General features: G+C 63.0%; 1 protein-coding gene across 5 annotated transcripts in view; it reads left to right on the top strand.

The window, feature by feature from the left end:
* Positions 1–8,571: 8,571 nt before the first annotated feature.
* LOC112659098 (phosphofructokinase, platelet) overlaps positions 8,572–19,414 on the top strand; it is a 43,691-nt gene continuing 32,848 nt past the window's right edge. For 3 of the 5 annotated variants that reach the window (XM_025445575.3, XM_025445574.3, XM_025445573.3), the window contains exons 1-2: positions 8,577–8,764; positions 18,708–18,781. In XM_025445575.3, coding sequence (XP_025301360.1) covers positions 8,653–8,764; positions 18,708–18,781 — 186 coding nt within the window. In that variant the 5' untranslated portion in view covers positions 8,577–8,652. Of the gene's footprint in view, positions 8,765–18,707; positions 18,782–19,414 lie in introns of all 5 variants that reach the window. The other 2 variants (XM_049101361.1, XM_025445572.3) reach the window with 2 other exon arrangements.

Raw genomic sequence — 19,414 nt, 5'->3', positions numbered from 1 at the left:
CTCTGTGTCTCTCTCTCCGTGTCCCCAGTTAGCCCTTTGGGGGAAACTCCCTCAAGACAACCCAGCATCCTTCCTACGCATCCCCGTGTTCCACACCGCCCCTGCTCTGGACATTGCTTTGCGGTTACTTTGCCCGCCTCGAAAGCCCGCGCTACTTGTTGTTTGATCTCTGGGATTCCAAATCGCTAGAAGTCAAGAAAAATACCATCTGCACAACACCTTATCCCCAACCCGAGACTTCATGGCCAGAACACCTGCCTCCCCGGTCGGCCTGCCAGTGGCCAGCGTGCCCGCAGGGTTCGTTTCAGTGCCTACACTTGCTGCTCACAGCCGATTCTTTTTATTTTGTCTATTGTTTGTTTGTCTGCCTTAAAAAAAAAAAAAAAAAAAACAAGAATGAGTTTTAAGAGGAAGTTTCTGAACCCTCTGCTGAGGTCAGAGTCTTGGAGCTGAGAGCAAGCCCAGGGGCCAGGCAGCCCGGGGCGGCGCCTCGTCAGCAGGGCGGGGGGGGGGGGGGGGGGGGGGGGGGGGGGGGACAAAGGTCTCTGTGTGTGGCTCCCCGGGCGCCCAAGGCAGCGCGCGCCGGCCAGCCAGGCGGAGGTCGAGTGAGGCAAGGACAGGACGGCCACCCGGAGGGGCCGGGGCCGGAATCCGCGTGATTCTCCTCGGGGAGGATGGAGACTCCGCCCGCGGGGCCGGCCTACCTTCCCCCACGTCCCCGGGGGCCACCGCAAGCCAGTGCTGGTGTCTGACAGCCCTGGACCAAGGGGCGCGGGCATCCCCCGCAGTGCCCTGACTGCCCTCCAGGGGGGACCAAGGAACCATCAGCACCACGTCTCCAACCAACCGCACCGTCTCCAAAATACTGTTGTCTTCCTTGCCGACCGCGGTGCCTGGGCCTGTTCCTGCCCAGCCTCCTGGGTCCCCACGCGGGGGCGTGGAGCAGGTGCCGATGCGGCCGCCCAAGCACAGAGCCAAGGAGGTCTGGAGCACAGACCCCTAGGCCTTTTTCCCCGGGACCCACCAGTCAGGCAGTTGCCTTCGGGAGACGGTTTGCAGATTACAAATACGGTGGGCGGGGGGGGGGCAGTGGGTGTCCCAGGGGCCGGGGTCTCCCTCCCGCCTCGGCGCTGCGCCGGGACCCGCACCCCTGTCCCCTGGCTGGTGTCTGTTGGACAGGTGCACCCGGTTGTGGGGAGAGGCTCCTCTCTCCCTGCCTGCAGCGGGGACATCTCCGTCTCCAAGGCTCTTTAAGCAAAAAAGATAATAAAATAAAGAATTAGGATAGTAGGTAATACATTAAGTAAAATTGATTTTTTTTTTTTAAGAAAGGGCTCTGGAATTTCTATTTTTTTTTTTTTTGGAATTTCTTTTATTGGCACTAAAAGCAGATGGTAATGGGCCTATAGAGCTCAGTTTAAGGGCGAATGTTGAGGAAACAGTGACGATGACTCTACCTAATAATAGAAGTGGGAGGGGGCCGTCTCGGTTGTCCTTCCCCTTATGACGCCCGCCCGTTTGTTCAGTGACCCGATGCCCCTGTATCAGCAGCCGTGGCGGGCAGATCAGAGCTGGCCAGCGTGGTGAGTCCGGGGCGGCTGCGAGCCCCCGGGCCAGCAGCCCTGAGTCAGGACGGGATTAGCCACGAACGGCAGCCGTGGCATCGTGAGGGGCCGGGAGATGGCAGGGTACTGGTGGCCAAAATGACCTGCAGGACCTCGCGGAAAGAACGGCATTGATTCACGCAAGAGAGCCACTGGCCCCAGTGAAACCCCAGCGGGGAGGGGGTGTGGGGGGCGGGCAGGGCTGTGGGAGACAGCACCCCGGCCTCACCGCAGCTGAGAAACAAGGACCGGACTCACCACTTTCAAGAGCTTTCTTGTTGGTTGGTTGGTCCCTGGGGCAGGGAGGTGTTTGCAGACACATGGGGCAGGAGGGAGTGTGGCTTCGAGTGTGCAAGGAAGGGGCCCCACACGCTACCAGGTCTGGTGGCCCCTGGAAGTGGGGGGGTACCCAGCAGGAGGCAGGCGGGTTGCAGCCGGAGCCAGGTGCGCTTCTGCATCCTGCTACTGCAGGGGTGCGTCTCTCCCTCCCTCTCTCTCTCTGCACCTCTCCAGTCTCCTAAGCTAACTAAGCAAGCTGGCTGTTCATGGGATGACCCTTCACCTGCACCCCATCTGCAGAGGCCAGGGGCCTGGGAGCCTGGGAGCCTGAGAGCGGGGGACTGGATGCCTGGGGGGCTGGGGGGTTGGGGGTGTTCACCAGCATGACCCTTGCCTGCACCCTGACCACAGAGGCCTGGGAGCCTAGGAGCCTGGGGGGCTGGGAGCCTGAGAGCAGGGGGCTGGGAGACTGGGAGCCTGGGGGGCTGGGAGCCTGGGGGTTTGGAGGGCTGGGGGGTTGGCCAGCATGACCCTCGTCTGCACCATGACCACAGAGGCCTGGGAGCCTGGAGGGCTGGGGGGCTGGGGGTTGGGGGTGTTGGCCAACATGACTCTTGCCTGCACCCTGACCACAGAGACCTGGGAGCCTGGGAGCCTGGGGAGCTGGGAGCCTGGGGGGCTGGGAGTCTGGGGGGCTGGCCAGCACCTAGTGCCCTAGGCACTGAGCCCCTGGTGACCTGGTGGGTGGAGTGCCAGGGAAAGCCGGGTGGGGCCCCTGGGCCCGCTGCCTGTAGGGACCCAGGTGAGGAGGGAGGCCACTCCAGGAGGAACAAGCAGGTCCCCAGGATGTGGCCTGTGCAGAAGGCGTCCCTGAGAGCATGTCCCATGGGTGCAACAGTCACTTGCTCCACAGTAGAAGTGCCTCGGACGAGAGGACAAACAGCCAACCCGATGGGCCCGGGCTGGAGAGGCTCATCAAAGAGCAGTGTGCCTGGAGGTGTTCCCATGCACCCCCTCAGTGGGAGAAACAGGAGCTCTGAAGTGGGTCTCAGGTGCTCGGACAGGAGGGGGGTCTGAGCACCAATGGGCAACAGACTCAGGCCCAACACCTGCTTCCCCCCCGGGGCATAGGACGCTCATTCCCATTACCATGGGCTTGCACCCCACCAGCTGGGCTTGGCCCCCTAGGAAAAGAGGGCTTGCATGTGGGCAGCCAGGGACCATTCAGAGTCGGAGACGTGTGCCCCGGGGCCTGTGGCGACCTCTCTGCTCTCTGCCATCAGCCCTGGGCCGCCTGGCCAGTCGCCAGGCCCGGAGTGTCCCGGACTGTGTGCAGCAGGTGCTAGTTACGTGTGCACATACGTACTCTTGGGCAGAGCAAGAGGTCCGTGGCTTGCACCAGAATCTCAGGCAGCGTACCCCCAAAATGTTAAAAATCACCTGCTGGATGCTGCATGTGCCACTAAGACACGTATGGCCCGCGTGCCCGTTTGCAAACTGAAACAGGGTTATTATCGATGGCTTTGCGTTCAGATGTTTCAGACTGTTTGCCCTGGAACGCCTCAGCCGTGAATCATTTCAGCTGGACCCGCGTGAACCGGGTATTATCCATCCAAACTTTCAGGCGCCCATGGAGGACACAGGTCTGCGTAAACGCTATGCAAACCAACGCTCAGATTTTCGCATTTCTCAGCCGGAGCAGGACCTCACCTGGCCTTAGGGAGGAATTCGACTCCTCAGGGTTCTCTGGAGAAACAGAACCTGTGGGATATACTTATACACACACGGGGAGGGTGATCATGCGGATCTGAGGCTCGCGCCGCTCTGGAGGCCCAGGCTGGGGATCCAGGAAGGCCGTGTGGGATCCTCGTGCAAACCCACAGGCCGAGGCCCAGCGGAGCAGGAGGACAGGCCGTCCTGGCTCGCAGCAAGAGCAGATTCTCCTTCCCTCTGCCTTTTTATTATGTTCTCGGCCTCAGGGCACCGGCGGAGGCCCCCCCCCCCCCCACACTGGGGAGGGGAATCTGTCTGCTTCCCTGAGTCACTGGATTCAAATGCGAAGCCGTCCAGAGACACACCCAGAGTAATGTTTAACCGAACATCTGGGCGGCCTCTGCCCGGCCAGCCCGACACAGAAAGTCACCAGTCAGTCCTTCACGTGGCTCGAATCACAATTTCCTTTCCCAGCTGGGAGATGCGCCTGCAACTTCGTTTTCAAGACAGCCACCCCTCGTTCCCTCTGCTTTCCAGGGGAAACGAGCCCCAGCAGCGACGGGAGTGCTCGGGCAATGCTCCTCTGCTGGGACAGCCCCTCCACCCCTCACCCCCACCCTCACCATCACTGGGGCCTCCTGCTAGGCCAGCCCTGCTGGAAGGAGGAGGCCCGGCCGCTGCCAACCTACCCCGCGAAGGAAATACCGTTGCCCCGTGAGAGGCTCCAGTCTCTGGATGGAGTTTGCCTCGACGGTGGAAACTCGGAACAGCCACATACGTGGTAGAAATAGTGAGACTGCCTTCCGCTCCCTTGCCCCCGCCGCCTCCCAGTTTCTAGAGATTCTCATTGGCTCGGGAGGACGAGATTGTGCATCAAGGTCTTGGAAAGCATCCAAGTGTTCTATATATAATGCAAAGTTTAGCTATTAGGCACGGAGCACAATTATTTTTAAGTGTGGACAAGGACACTGAAAGACAACCGGCCCCGGGGAGGCGGGGGCGGCGGCAACGCCTAGTTTAGCAGATGACTGGGCGTTGTGCGTGGACTTTCTAGGAAGGAGGAGAGGGAATGCGGGGCATGTGGCCAGGCTAGGCCAGGTGGTGTGTGTGCAGATAAGCTTGGAGCTAGCGGGACGGGGACGGCTGGAAGGCTGGAAGGCGAGGCAACTGCCAGGATGAGGGGCAGAGTTCAAGCCTGCAGGCCCCGGAGGACCAGGAGGGAGGATGGAGACGCTTCCTCCAGCAGCCCCGAGGAAAGCGGATCTGCCCGGACCCCGGGAGTGTGTGCAGAGGCCGACCCTTCCCCTGGGGGAGCCTTCAGCTGGGCCTTCAGACCTGGCCCACACCAGGCTGCGGCCCGTGGCAGGCTCCGGGCAGGGGCCAGCAAAGCCCGCTCGAGCCCGAATTCCAGACCCCAGAACAGTTCTTTTTTTTTTTTTTTCCCAGAATAGTTCTGGCTGTGATGTGCATGCTGGGATGAGCCACAGAAGTGAGGGGTCACTCAGAGGCAGCGCACGTGTCCCGTCCGGCTGGAGGTAAGCTATGCAGTCACTAGGGCAGGCAACCTTCTCCCCTGGTGCCAGAGGTGCTCTTCCAAGGCCAAAGTTAAAAAGCAGAACAAAACAAAACCCCATAACGACCACCCAGCTGAAGGGTTTGAAGGAGGACTAAAATACCTGTATTGCAAAAGAAGAAGAAGAGAGCGGTGGCTCCCTCCCAGCAGCTGGCGGTCCCTGTATGCTGTACGGGGTCAGGGTTCCAGAGTGCAGCTGGGAAGAGCGCTGGGTGACCCACCTGAGCCACAACCCCGGTGACATAGACCTTAGCTTTTGCAAACACACAGAACCTTGGCGGCGGGGAGCTGGGCGCGCGGGGGGTGGGGGTGGCGGGGGGTCAGCTCTGACAAGTCTCAACCATAATGGTTTTAAATTAGCGATCACATATTTATTCCAGCATGATAATTGACAACTATTCCAGTGTAGACTTTTGCCAAAATTTATTTAACGCACTTTCGTGTTTGGCCCCCGTGTATAGCCACTGTTCCCTACCTTATGGACAATTCAAAGACAAATGACCCATCTCTAACTTTACATTATGAAATGCCGATTGTATAAGAAGGTAAGGGCCTCGGGGCTTAGCTTAAAGCTCAGTGTGCACCCACTTTTGCGAGTGCAGGATGCTCTAGGAAGGAGCGATTCTAGAGCATGAGTCCTAGGTGGGGGGTGCAGGGGGTGCACGACCTCTGGGCGCAGCCTGGCTCCACTCCCCTGCCCTGGGAGAGTGAGGGGCACCCGCCCGCCACCCCCAGAAGACCCAGCGTTCCTTTCCAGCAGCCCCTGCCCTGCTCAGAGCAGTCACTCTCAGGCTTTGCAATCCTCAGAAGACACCGGGAGCTTGCTAAAAGCACATATTCTCGGGGAAACACCCCAAAGCTGGACTTCAGCGGTTCTGGTGGGGCTGTGGAAATCAGGCCAGGGTGGTTCTGACTCCTGCGGGGTTACGGAGGCACCAATAATTCCGGCCGAGGAGAGGTCAGCCCTCCAGCCTGGTCTTTTTTTTTTTTTTTTAATTTTTATTTATTTATGATAGTCACAGAGAGAGAGAGAGGCAGAGACATAGGCAGAGGGAGAAGCAGGCTCCATGCACCGGGAGCCCGACGTGGGATTTGATCCCGGGTCTCCAGGATCGCGCCCTGGGCCAAAGGCAGGCGCTAAACCGCTGCGCCACCCAGGGATCCCTGGTCTTTTTCTTTTACAATAAATGTTATTGCTCAGAGGGGCGAGCTCGAGGATGAGGGGTAACTGGGAGGGCCGAGCACCCCAACCTAAATGTGCGTGCCCCCACTGTTCCCCTGGGGTGGCCCAAGTAGCTTGTTTGTGTTGCTATTACTTTTCGGGTTAACTCAGCAAGTCTTTCCTCGAGCTCTTTTTCCCTCTCATATCCACCCCACAAACCTCTATTGCGCATCCACCTGCAGGCTGAGGCCTTCCGGAGGGAGAACTGTGGGTGGGGGATTTCTGGGAGGGAGAACTGTGGGTGGGGGATTTCTGAGCCGCGCTTCTTGGGGTCACCTGTACTCCAAGCACAGAGCTGTGTGCCCGGTGAACAGGAGGCCCCGGAAAGGGCCCAGCTCCACGACAGAAGCAGGGGCCTGGCCCTGAGCTGAGCTCTGTGCAGAGTGGGCGCGGGTTTCATGCATCGCCCAAGGGTACTGGATGCGCATGTTCTAGGTTTGGAGATTCCCAGCAGAGCTGGCACAAGTCGGGGTCCCCAGGTGAGCATTTAAGTCTAATCTCCCTGCTAATCTTTCCTGCCCCCCCCCCCCAGGCTTCTCCGCATCCCAATCTGGCTTAGGGTGGCGCCAGGGCCCCTCCAGTCACTTCCTGCTCCTCCTCCAGCCCGGAGCAGGCCCAGGTCAGCCAGCGTCGCCCACTTTTGCCCACCAGCTGGGGGACCCCGGGCAGGTGCACCCAGCCCCGGACTGTAGGCCAGGCCCGGAGTCGGCTACTCTGAGGAGAAGCTGGGGGCCCTGCGGTCGGGGTCCCGGCCCCCCAGCACCCCTCCCACCGCGGGCTCCCCCCGCCGCGACCCCGCCCACCTCGGGTGCCCTGGGTGCCCCACCTGGGGGCTATTCCCGGGCGTCCTGGAAGCTCCCCGCTCCCTCCCCCACCAGTGCCCCCGACCCAGGCCCCGGGGCTGTGCCCGCCCCTCTCAGGTGCTCCGCCCACCTGCCTGGCTTTCCTGGCCCCCGGGCCCGCCGGCCCACCCGGTCCTCCTCCCACCAGCGGTCCTCCTCCCACCCCCACCTGCTGCACCCTTCCCTGCTCCATCCGCCCCCCCCACCTGCGGCGCTTCCTCTGACGGGTCCTCCTGCCCACCGCCCCTCGTACACCTGCTGCGCACCCCCCTCCGATGTGCCCCCCACCTGCTGCACATCCCCTCTGCTACGTTGTGCCTCCCCACCTGCTGCACACCCCCCTTCGACGATGTGTCCCCCACCTGCTGCACACCCCCCTGTGACAGTGAGCCTCACCTGCTGCACACCTCCCTGCGACGATGTGCCCCCCACCTAATGCACATCCCCCTGCGACGATGTGCCCCCCACCCGCTGCAACCCCCCTGCGACAGTGCGCCCTCCCCTGCGGCACACCCCCCTGCGACAGTGCCCCCCACCTGCAGCACACTGCCTTGCTCCATCTGCCCCCCCACCTGCGGCGCTCCCCGAGGGGTCCTCCCGCCCCCCTCCCCTCGTACACCCCCACTTGCTGCACACCCCTCTTGCGACGATGTGCCTCCCCACTTGCTGCACACTCCCTGCGACAGTGCGCCCCCCACCTGCTGTACACCTCCTCTGCTAGGATGTGCGCCCCCACCTGCTGCACACCCCCCTGCGACACTGTGCCCCCGCAGCACACCCCCCTGCGACGATGTTCGCCCCCACCTGCTGCACATCCCCTGCTGACAGTGAGCCCTCCCCTGCTGCACACCCCCTTGCGACAGTGAGCCCTCCCCTGCTGCACACCCCCCTGCGACAGTGTGCCCTCCCCTGCTGCACACCCCCCTTCCACAGTGTACCCCCACCTGCTGCACACCCCCCTGCAACAGTGAGCCCCCCGCAGCACACCCCCCCCTGAGACGATGTGCCCCCCCTTGCTGCACACTCCCCTGCTCCATCCGCCCCCCACCCGCGGCGCTGCCCCTGCCTCCATCCCCCCACCTGCGGCGCTCCCCTGAGCCTGGAGCTGCCCCCCCTCCCGTGGCGCTCCCTCTGCCTCCATCCCCCCACCTGCGGCGCTCCCCTCGGCCCGGAGCTGCCCCCCTCCCGCGGTGCTGCCTCGCCTCCACCCGCCCCCGCCTCCGAGCGCCCCACCCCGCCCTCCCGCGCCCGGGAGCCCGCCCCAGGCCGCCCATTGGCGCGCGCCGAGCCGGGGGGGCGGAGGGTTCGGAGCGGCGGCGCGGGCGGGGCCCCCGTGCCTCCCTCCCTGCCTCCCTCCCTGCCTCCTTGCCTGCCTGCCGCGCTCCCGCTCCCGCCCCGGCGCCGGTCGGCCTGCTCGCCATGGCGGGGGAAGAGGCCTCCGACAGCAAGGTGTCCTTGCGGACGTTCCTGGAGCACCTGTCCGGGGCCGGCAAGGCCATCGGCGTGCTGACCAGCGGCGGGGATGCCCAAGGTGCGCGGCGCCCGACCCCGCCCGCGGGGATGGGGATGCGGGGGCCCGGGGGAGGGGCCGGGCCGGGGGCGGCGGGGGCGGCGGGGGCGGCGGGGGCAGGCGCGGGGACTTCCCGGAGGAGGCGAGGGGAGCGGGCCCGCGGGGCGGACGGGGAGGCGGGGAAGCCCGGGGGCCGCGGGGACCTGGCGGGGCGGGGGGGGGGGGGATGCGGCGGCTCCTCTAACGGGAAGACCAGTTACTTTCTCCTCCACGTTTAGTTTTTAGATTGAGGCTGGCGGCGGGGCCTCCGGGCCAGCCCCGTCCGAGTCGGGGAATGGAGGGTCCCCTCGGGCCCCGAGCCGCGCGGCCCCCGCCCCCACCGCGCGGTTACAACGGCCGGGTGCCCGGCGCGCGGCTCGGGCGGGTCCCCGCTGTGGCCTGGAGGGGCGCGGGGGCGCGGGGGGGCGCGGAGGGGAGCAGAGAGGGCGCGGGGGGGGGCGCGGGGGCGCGGGGGGCGCGGGGTCCCGGCCGGGGATGCCCCGCGGGGCGCTGTCCGCCGCCCTCCCGACCCAACCGAACACTGAAATGGGTGCCTAGGCCCGCCCACCGGCAGGAAGCGGGCACCCCGGGTGCGCCCCGCAGCGCCCCTGCTCGTCCCCGCCACGTGGGGCAGCCCGGGGGGCGCCCAGCCCCGGCCCGCGGACACCCGCGGAGACCACTTCCACCGCCTAAAGGGGAGGGTGACGGGGCCACGCCCGGGCCGGCGCCGCGTGCACGTGGGGCCGCAGGGGGCGCCCCGGATGCAGGTGCACCCCCGGAGGAGCCAGCCCCGCCAGCCCCGCCAGCCAGCGGATGGCCGCCGTGCGGCGGGGCGCGTCCCCGGAGCTCACAGACCGCTTGGGGACGCCTCCCCGAGCCGGGTTCGGTCATTTCCTGCCCTTGCTCCCGCCCTGGTGCCCGGCTCTCCCAGGCTTCCAGGTCACGCCAGGTGCAGGGATGCAGGGATGCTCGGGCGCCGCGCCCCCCCCCCCGCCCCCCGCGCGCGTGACCTTCCCGGCGCCCTTGAGCCGGGCGGGGCGGGCGCGGGGGCGGCAGGTCGGGGCGCGGTGGCCGCAGCCCCGCCCGCCGCGCGTCTACGTGATGCCCGGCCAGTCGCCGCCCTGCGCCCTGCGCCCTGCGCCCTGGGCCCTCGGCATCGGCGGGGCGCGCCCTGGGCGCGGGGAGGGCGCTCGGGTGCCCGCTGCGCCCCCGCCCCCAGCCCCGGCGGCTCCGTGCCCTGGCGTCCTAGTAACGGGCCCCGGTGTAGACATTGCCCTTCCCGGGGAAGGAAACCGTTGGAGAGCACAGGCCCCGACCGACGGGGAAGTCCGGAGCCGCACCTGAAGGAGCACCCCAGGGCGCGCCACGTGGGGCCTGGTGGGGTGCGGCGGCGGCTTCCCTGTCACATGGCCTAGCAAGCACTTGCGTCCGGAGACCTGCCTGCCCCAGCACAAATTAGGAAGCATCTGCTTTTTTTTTTTTTTTTTTGCCTTTTTTTTTTTTTTCTTCCAAGATTCTATTTATTTATTCATGACAGAGGCAGAGACACAGGCAGAGACAGAAGCAGGCTCCATGCAGGGGGAGCCCATGTGGGACTCGACTCCAGAACCCCGGGGTCACGCCCTGAGCAAAGGCAGATAGGTGCTCAACCACTGCCCCCCTGGGTGCCCCAAAGTAGGAAGCATTTTGAGTGAATCTTAACCTGAAAGAAATGCGTCTTTGGCAGAGGAAGAGAAGGAGGCTCTAAGCAGCAGGCCACTTTCCAGGTGATTTTACAATTAAGGTGGTGTGTCTGTTTAAATAGATTTTTTTTTTTTTTTAATTTATATAGTGGGTCATTCTTTTGAATCCCTGTCCTGGGGTTTGCTCAGCTACCTGGTAGTTGACGTGCAGGCCCTGGAGATGCTGGGGCAACACACAGAGTCAGCACTTTCCACTGCTTAGCCTGGCTCAGCCACTTGGGAGTAGTCACGATAGAGGCCAGTAAGGCTGCACGCCTTATGGGCAGTGGGACAGGATAGTCTGAGAAGCAAAATTACAGAAGGCTGCGCTGTTGGTGTGAGGTCAGGGGAGGTGATGGATGCTCTCAACTTGGCACCTCTGGGCCACCCCAGGGAGAGACCAACATGCCTGGGGCCCCACTCCAAGGGTGGGCCGCTGGCTCGGGGTTTTTCTTGGCCTGCATGCAAAGCGCCATCTCCTGCTTTTATCCCGTCTTAGACCTGCCGGAGCCTCTGGATGCGTTTCTTCCGGAGAAAGCTGATCCCGACGTGAGCTCAGAGGGTCTGGTCTTAGCAGCAACACGTTCACAGACTCTTAGACGAGGTTATTCCGACAGAGATAATGTGTCAGACACTCGGTTCTTTTGCCATTTTGGGCTGAGTCCAGATTCTGTTGGCAGAATTTCCCTGAGATTGGAGAGTTCCTCCCCTCGCTAAAGACGCGAGTCTTGATCTCAGGTTTTCCGATCAAATGTGAAATTATGGTAGGATTCCACGGGAGATGGAAGCCAATAAACAGCAGCGACTGTCTATTGGGCACGCTTTGGGTTCCAGGAGCCTTACGGTTCTCCCCAGGCCTGCTCACATTGCTCCCAGATAGGTACGTCCTCACTGTGGAGGATTGGGAGAAAGACCCACAAGGACATACGCGACCTGGTCCGGGCTACCCAGGTCCTCTGTGGCAGGAGACAGGCTTTAAAACGACTTCTGTGGGGTCTGGATCCCACCTCCTTCCCAGTAGGGCCATGCTCTTCAGGTGTGGTTGTAAAGTTAAAGTCCAGGTTTTAAAGGTTTTTTTTTTTTTATATATATGTATATGTACGTATTTATGTATTGCAGGGCGGGGGTTGGGGAAGGAGAGAGAATCCCAAACAGACTCCTTGCTGACGCAGACCCCACCTGGGGCTCCATCTCTAGGCCCTGAGATCTGGACCTGAGCCCGGCTTAACCCTCTGAGCCCCCCGGGCACTCCCCACCCCGATGATTTTTAAACAGCTTTGGTATCAGAGCAGAAAACATTTTTTTTTTTTTACGGCAACATCCTTGCGCCCAATGAAGTGCTTTGTTTTCCAAACGAATTTAGTAATGAGGAAAAAAAAAAAAAACCAAAGGAAGAGGATCCTGCCTCAGCCCTGCCCCCGAAGGCAGAGTCTTTCCAGGGCTAGTTATTTTTCTCAAGCTTCTGGTTTCTTCTGCTGTCGCAAGGAATGCCTGCAAGTTTAAACTGAACTTGCACCTTGCCGGGCGGGCGGGCGGACAGACGGACAGCCTTTCCGTGACTAAGTAGCCGCCCTCGAGCAAGGTTGTGTCACTCGCCGAACATGAATCACTGGCTACAGACCGTGGGCCCCGGCGCAGAGGAGCAGGAGGGGAAATCGAGTGTCCTGGGGGGCAGCGTGGCTGGGAAGGTCGAGCCCTCCCTCCCTCACCTCGGGGCAAGCAGACGGAGCAGGGAGCAGGGGACCCGGAGAGGTCGGACAGGACATCGGGAGCAGCGGGGGCTGGTGGCGGGCTGCTAGCTTACGCCCGGTGCCTGCCGAGGCCAGTGAGCTTTGCCAGGACCTGGTGCCCTGCGTTCTCAGTGGCAGTGGGGCCGGGACCCAAGAGCCTCTTCCCGGGGGCCTCTGTGGCGGCCACCCCGTGCGCCACCCCAGCAGGCTCTCCTGTCTGCTGCGTGGTCGGTCTCCTGAATCCCACGAAGGCCTGTGGGCCGCTCCCCTTTCATAAAATGCGGGGGCGACTGCCAGCTCTGGCCGCTTCCCTTTCCCATTAAGTCATTTCGGTGACCTGGGCCGTCGCTCCTCAGAGGCTCCCTTCTACCTGCGCAGCGGTACTTGGGAAGGGCAGGTGCCCCGAGCTCTCCTGCCGCCGTCACAGACGCCAGGCGCCCGTTGCTGGCCAGGGCCCAGGTGCTCCTGCGGCTGACTGCGCGCTCCCCGAACACCTCCAGGGGGCGCCTTCCCCGTGCGCTTGCCCCGAGCCCGGCAGGCAGGTTCCCAGTGCGCCGCGGAAACGGGGGACCCGTGGGTGTCTCATCTCCCCGGGGCCCCTTCCGGGCCTGGAACTCTGTACGCACGCTCTGTACTGGGATTTTTTTTTCCCCCACTTAACATTTAGTTAATTTAGGAAGTATGGGTGCGTCTAGGAGGCAGCATGTTGGGGTTAGAGCATTAACCCCGCGAGTGCCATGGGCCTGCAGCCGCTGCCCCGTTTCCCTGCGGGGCCGGTCCGGGCGACTCCTAGGAGCTGGACACCCTGAGGTCCGAAAACCCCAGATCTGCCTTATGGGGAACAAACGGCTTCGGTTCAGGACGGACACCTTTCGTCGGGGAGAACTGGGGCCGGCGGGACTCGGGAAGGAAGCCGTCCCCGTTAGAAAGGTGGCGGCCGGCAACGCGGGGAAGGCAGGCGCCGGGACCCCCGAACTGCACACCCCGCGTGGTTGTGATGAGGTCGGGAGGACCTCGTGTCAAGCGGGAGGCTGAGGTGCCGTCCGAATCCCTCTCCGCAGGCCTGGGCTGGCGCTCCGGTTCCACGCACGGCCGAGCGCCTGCCAGGAAGCCCCCGTGTCCTTCGCCCCACGCGTCCCCGCCACCCTTGGCTTAGCTCGCTGGGAATTCCGGCAATTGTGCTTGTCAGGACAAGCCGCAGCAGGCGCGTGGTGGAGCCGCCTGGGGGACCAGGAGACTGACTGATGGGCCCCTCCCTGGTTCTCCTCGGGGCAGCGGGCAGGCCTCTGTTTCTCGTTTGCAGAATGAAGGACGCAGAGTCCCTCTGTCCTCCTTCCTTCTCCCCAGTGAATGTCTTCCGTGGAAGGAGGAGGATAGAAGGGGGAAGGCAGCGCCCAGCCCAGGGCCCTGCAGGCCCGACGCCCCCAGGGGCTCACACGCTCCCTCTGGGTTGTGTAGAGGCCGCCCCGGGGTCCTGGTGAGGTGCACATTCTGGTTTTGTGGGTCTTGCTGCGGCCTGAGAACCACAGCTGGTGCCTGTGTCCTGGGTCCCTGGGGCAGTTTCATGGAGTGGCTTTCTGACCTCGAGGAGGACCTCGACTGCAAGGTTCATGACCGTGGGACCCCTTGCGTACAAAGGTGCAAATACGTGACGAGACTGGATGTCCCTTCTGGGCAGAAAATGGTGGGAAGGGTGCTGTAGGGCCACTGGCCATAGCCCCTCCTCCTCGTTGGCTCAGCTCTGGCTTAGTATTCCTGGGGTTCATTTCCCCTTTTCCTGCCCTCATCCCCCCCGGCGCCGAGGGCTGAGCTAGTGCCCAGCAGCCCGGGGCCGGGAGAAGGGCACAGGGCCCGCTGGGTGAGGCTGTGGGGAGGGGCAGGCAGGGAGGACTTTGGATTTACCTCGTAGGGGCAGGGAAGCCACCTGGGCAGACTGGGTGCTTCTGATAAGGGCAGCAGAGCGGCCAGGAGGGGAAGGTGACATCATCACATCTCGGAAGGAAAAGAAACCGGAGAAGTTCGTTGTGAATGTTCGTCTTGCGCACCCTAGGGTTTCCGGGCCTCCCAGGATAAGCGTCATCAGCGAGATCCGTCAGGCCCGCGCCGCGGGGGGAGCACCCAGGGGCCCTGCTGTGTGCACGTGGCCAAGTCCGGGAGGCGCGCAGGGGACGCCGGCAGGGCCTGCAGGAGCCTCCTTGTGCAGATGTCCCCTTGGCTGGTCGTCCGGTTCTTGGGCGTCAGGGCTTCTCCAGGGCCCCGCGCCGGCTCCCCGCGTCCCCCGCTGTACTGCCCCGGGTCCCCCAGCCCTGCTGTGCTTTGGATGCTTCTCCTCGGCACCTGCCAGGGCGGTGGCGCCGTGTGCCCGTCGGGCCCTATTCGCCGCCCCGCAGAGCCGGGCAGGCCACGCTTGCCGATGCATCAGTGACAGGGTGCCCCGTCCGCCGGCGTCGGGTGGGCGCGCGGTGAGCCAGCCTGCCCTCGCACACCCGTCGCAGGCCGCCCTCTGACTTTCCACGCCTTCGCCCGGGGCCCAGCGCCTCGCATGCAGCAGGATGCAGGAAGCCGCTGATGGGGCGCGGGCGTCCTTGGGACTCCTCCGTTGTTAAATGGGGAAGCTTTTATGAAGGACTCGAGGAGCAAGGGCAAGATGAGGGGCTCTAAGTTTGTTTCCTGACATCTCTGCCTCGGTCCGAAGCTGAGGTCTACAGGATTTCAGGGGGAAGCCAGTGCGACTGAACAACCTCACTCGATTTTTCAAAAAGGAGTTTAATCAGTGAGGGAGCGATCATGAGGCGGTGGCGGGGGCGGGAGGGGGGTACGTAGCTCCAGAGGGTCGGAAGGGCTAAGTGAGGAGCCCGCGCCGATGGGGATGAGCCCCTGTTACTTTATCAGCATCAACAGACTCCTCGCTCCTTGCAGATTGGTCTCCATCAGAGCAGACCTCCGGAGGCGTTTGGACACGGGGCCACTGCACTCCGTGACCTCGGGGAAGGAAGGATGTCTTTTTTCTCTTTTTTTAATTATTTAAATTATTATTTTAAAAAATATTTATTTATTCATGAGAGAGAGAGAGAGAGAGAGGGGCAGAGACCCAGGCAGAGGGAGAAGCAGGCTCCCTGCGGGCAACCCGATGCGGGACTTGATCCTGGGACCCCGGGGTCATGCCCTGGGCTGAAGGCAGGAGCTAAACTGCTGAGCCACCCTGGGATCCCCTATTTAAATGATTTCTTAAAAACATCATTTAAGTTATTTTTTTAAAATTATTTTTTTAACCGTCTTTACTTTTACTGCAGTGTAGTTACATTCGTGTCGGACGTCCAGGACAGTGATTGGTTCCGCAATTCCTTTCTGTCATTCATTTTTTTTTCCTAAGTTCTTATTTTAATTGAGGAAGGAATGGTCTTCATGGCCGCCAGCCCTCACCTGCAGGGGCTTCCCCGTCCATGACATCCGGGGAGCACTTGGTGCACCTGTTCCGTTTGTTGGGTTGAACGGAGGATCTCACCGTTCCCATCAGCTGGTAGTGTTTCCAAATTCTAAGATTCTGACTTGGTAGCAGGATGACATTTGCCCGTGGAAATCGTTAGGAGAGTTGTTGTTGATCTGTTCTTTTTTTTTTTTTTTTTTTAAGATTTTATTTATTTGAGCGAGCGAGAGCAAGAGAGCCCATACAGGGAGGGGCAGGGGGAGAGGGAGAAGCAGAAGCAGGACCCGATCCCAGGACCTCGGGGACCATGACCTGAGCCCCAGGCAGAGGCTTCCAGGACGGAGCCACCCCAGGAGGGTCGTAAATTCCCAGATCTGGTGCCGAAACAAAAGTGAAAGCACAAGGAATGGATGCCGCGTCCAAGCTGTGTGTGACTGAGGCCCTGGGACCGAGGGGCGCGCGGGCGATTCTTTAAGGCTAGATTTATGTCCTGGAGGGTCGGCTCCTCGCAGCCGTCCACTGTCCCTGTCCCCCGTCCACTGTCCCTGTCCCCCGTCCCTGTCCCAGTCCCCCACAGGGCCACGGCCCCACCCGGCCCCACCCCATTCCCAGGACCAGCTGACCCAGCGCAGGCCCCGCCCCAAGCAGGGAAGCCCTCCCTTGGGGCCAGCAGGCGGTTTCGTTCCTCGCTCCTCTGGGGCCATCCTACAGCAGGGCAGGTGCGCCCGCCCCGAGGGAATCCGCTCGCCTTTTAAGTGAAGATAAAATAGAGACTAAGGTTCTCGCTCCAGCGGGGCCGTTTGTTCATTTTGCTCCCCTGGCTCTCAGGTTGTCTGCGGGGACCAGACTTCCTCTTCCCCTGGAGTGCGTCCATCTGCTGCAGAGCTGGAGGCGTGACCTCCCAGGCCCCTCGCGCGGCAGGTGTGCCCCAGCTGGGGGAGGCCCGCTGGTTTAAGCAAAGTGCACTCACTTGCAAATGAATAAAATCTGAGCAGGGCTGAGGGATAGTTGTTTGCTAGAGGGTGAACAGCCCTCGCCCTCCCAGGAACCTCCTCTCCCCACCAGGGAAGCCCCCCCAGCCCCCACCCCCCAGGGACGCCCACTGCCGCAGGTGACCCGGCGAGCCCCCGTCTCAGGTGAGTGCAGGTTAACACCAAGAGGCCAGGCTGGGACTTGGGCGTGGGGCTGGCGTGAAGGTCTGCGGACCTCCGTGACCCGGGTCTCCGGGGGTCACTCGTCACAGTGTTCTGCTGTGTCCTACATTCTCTAGAAACTCCCCATAAAGGGAGGCCTTTACAAGAGGACTCCCCCCCACCCCACCCCACCCCACCCCCGGAGCCAGCGTCCTCGTGAGGAAGGAGGGGTTCTCAGGTGGGCGCAGGCCTGCAGGTGCCGGTCCCCTGGGGATGGTGTTCACGTGGTGGAGTGTTTGGGGTTATCTCCCTGGGATGGGGGCCATGGAGCTAGGCCTAGAATCCTGGGGTCTGTCGGAAGGGACGGTGAGCAGCTGTGCTCCTCCATCCGTAAGGCCTCGGGGTGAGGCTGCAGGCCATGTGCACACCTGGCCGGGCCATGGAGAGCGCACCTGTCCAGGTGCAGATGCGTGAGCGCCCCACACGGTGTGCGCACGGGCGCGGGGCGGCCCTTCCAGGATAATAGGGCGGAGTGAGGGGCTGCCTCCTCCTGCAGGTGTGGCTGCCTGCATGCAGGCCCCGTGGAGGCCACATTGGTGCCCGTGGGTTCCCACCCGGTAACCTCTGGAGAACCGGAGGGGCACGCTCGGGCTGGTGCCGGGACGGTGCAGCCGCGGGGCTCCGTGGCCGGCTGCGGGGGCAGCCCAGGGGAAAGGACGCAGGCCAGCGTTTCCTTCGTACTTATTTTTAAATGTTTTATCTGTAAGTCACTTCTACGCCCAGTGTGTGGGCCTTGAACGTGCAGCCCCGAGGTCTAGAATCACGGCCCCTCCGACTGAGCCCGCCAGGTGCCCCCAGTCCGTGCCCTAAAGACTTTATTTTCTGGAGCCGTTTTGGCCCGTTCATACCTGAATGGAAGGTACAAGGAGGACCCGTGCCCCCGCGTGCTCGGCTCCCCCACTGCACGGCCTGCCTCGGGAACGCGGACGCACCCTCCTCCCCCGGAGCCGCCGCCAGAGTCGCTGCTGCCGGGGGGCGTCCCGTGGGTTTGGACAGATGTGGTTGGACCCCGGCCACCGTGCAGCGGCGGCGAGGACTGGTCGCTACGGCCCCTGCCCCTCTGCAGCCCCGCATCTCGTCGTCGTCTCCATAGTTTTGCCTTTTCCAGAATCTTTAAAAAAACAAAACAAAAAACAAAACAAAAAAAACCAAGAAAGTATTTGTAAGTCACTCTGGCCACAGCGTGGGTGACATTAGAGGGACATGGTGGGATCCGGAGCTGGTGTGGGGGGAAATGTCCATTTCAGGGGCGCGGGGGCGGGGGGCGGGCCTCCGCACAGGTGCATGCGCAGAGGGTGTGAGCGCGGCACAGTGGCCGCTCGTGCCTGGATGCAGGGAGTCGAGGGTCTGGAGGGCCGAGCACCCGTTAGTAGGTTGTTCAGATTCGAGGACGTGAGGTGACGAGGCCCCTGGACGTGCACCTGTCCGCGTCCGCGTCGACCTCTCGGGTGACGAGCCCGACTGACGCCGAGCGTGCACAGCTTGTCCGGCTTCGGGACTCGCAGCCTTTCACTGCCGTGGCCCGAGGAGTCGTTTACTGCAGTAGCTGCTCATGAAATCCCGTGTTCTTCTCTACCCCTCGCGTCACGAGAACTGTCATTTTCTGTATTTCTGGGAGTTTGGCTTGCTGACAACCTTGCGTCCTCCCCGGGGTCTTGAGGACGGGGCGCCGTGGCCTGTGGCCCCGCGGGGTGGCGCCCGAGTCTGCCTGTGGTGACGCTCCGCGGGCCCGAGACACGGACCCCTGAGGGACGCCCCAGGCCCGTCGTCCAGGTGGGAAGCCTTCGGGTGGGTCCGAGGGCAGCGCCAGAGTCGCCCCGCTGGTCACTGACGACTGTCCCGTTCCCTCCGCAGGTATGAATGCTGCCGTCCGAGCTGTCGTGCGCATGGGCATATACGTGGGAGCCAAAGTGTACTTCATCTATGAGGTCGGTGCTGCGTCTCCCTGCGGCTTAGTCTGGCTCAGGGACCTGTGCCTGGCGCGGGCCCGGGCTCTGCGACCTGGCACCAGGTGGCGGGAGATGGGATCCAGGTGGGGGGGCCTTTGGGGAGGGGGTGGCGCTCCCTGGTCCAGGTGCAGGGTGGGGGGACTCACAGGGATGTGGGGTGGGGGGCTCCCTGGTCCAGGTGTAGGGAGTTGGGGTGGGGGGGCTTGCAGAGATGCAGAGTGGGGGGCTCCCTGGTCCAGATGCGGGGTGGGGGGGCTTGCAGGGATGTGGGGTGGGGGGCTCCAGATGCCGGTCTGTGAGATGGGGGGCCGGGGGTGCAGCAGGAAGGGACAGCATACCGGGACATAATGCCCTTTTGTCTGCACCTGGTGGTCTTGGGGGATGGATGTCTTCATCTGCAGCCCCCCTCCTCCCCATCCTCCCCTTCCCCCCTCTTCTCCCCCCCTCCACTCCCCCCCCCATCCCCAGGACCCTCTCTATTCCCCTGGTGACCCCCAGCCCCCAGTGACCCTTCTGTCCCCAGGATCCTCTCCGTCCCTCTGGTGACCCCCCCGTCCCCCCAGTGCCCCTCCGTCCCCAGGCGGCTGCACGCTGTGGGTCACAGCCCCACAT

The sequence above is a fragment of the Canis lupus genome, chromosome 2, assembly GCF_003254725.2.
Source record: "Canis lupus dingo isolate Sandy chromosome 2, ASM325472v2, whole genome shotgun sequence".
NCBI lineage: Eukaryota > Metazoa > Chordata > Mammalia > Carnivora > Canidae > Canis > Canis lupus.
The sequence above is the reverse complement of the archived record's forward strand: the minus strand, read 5'-3'. Positions and strand labels throughout refer to the sequence as shown.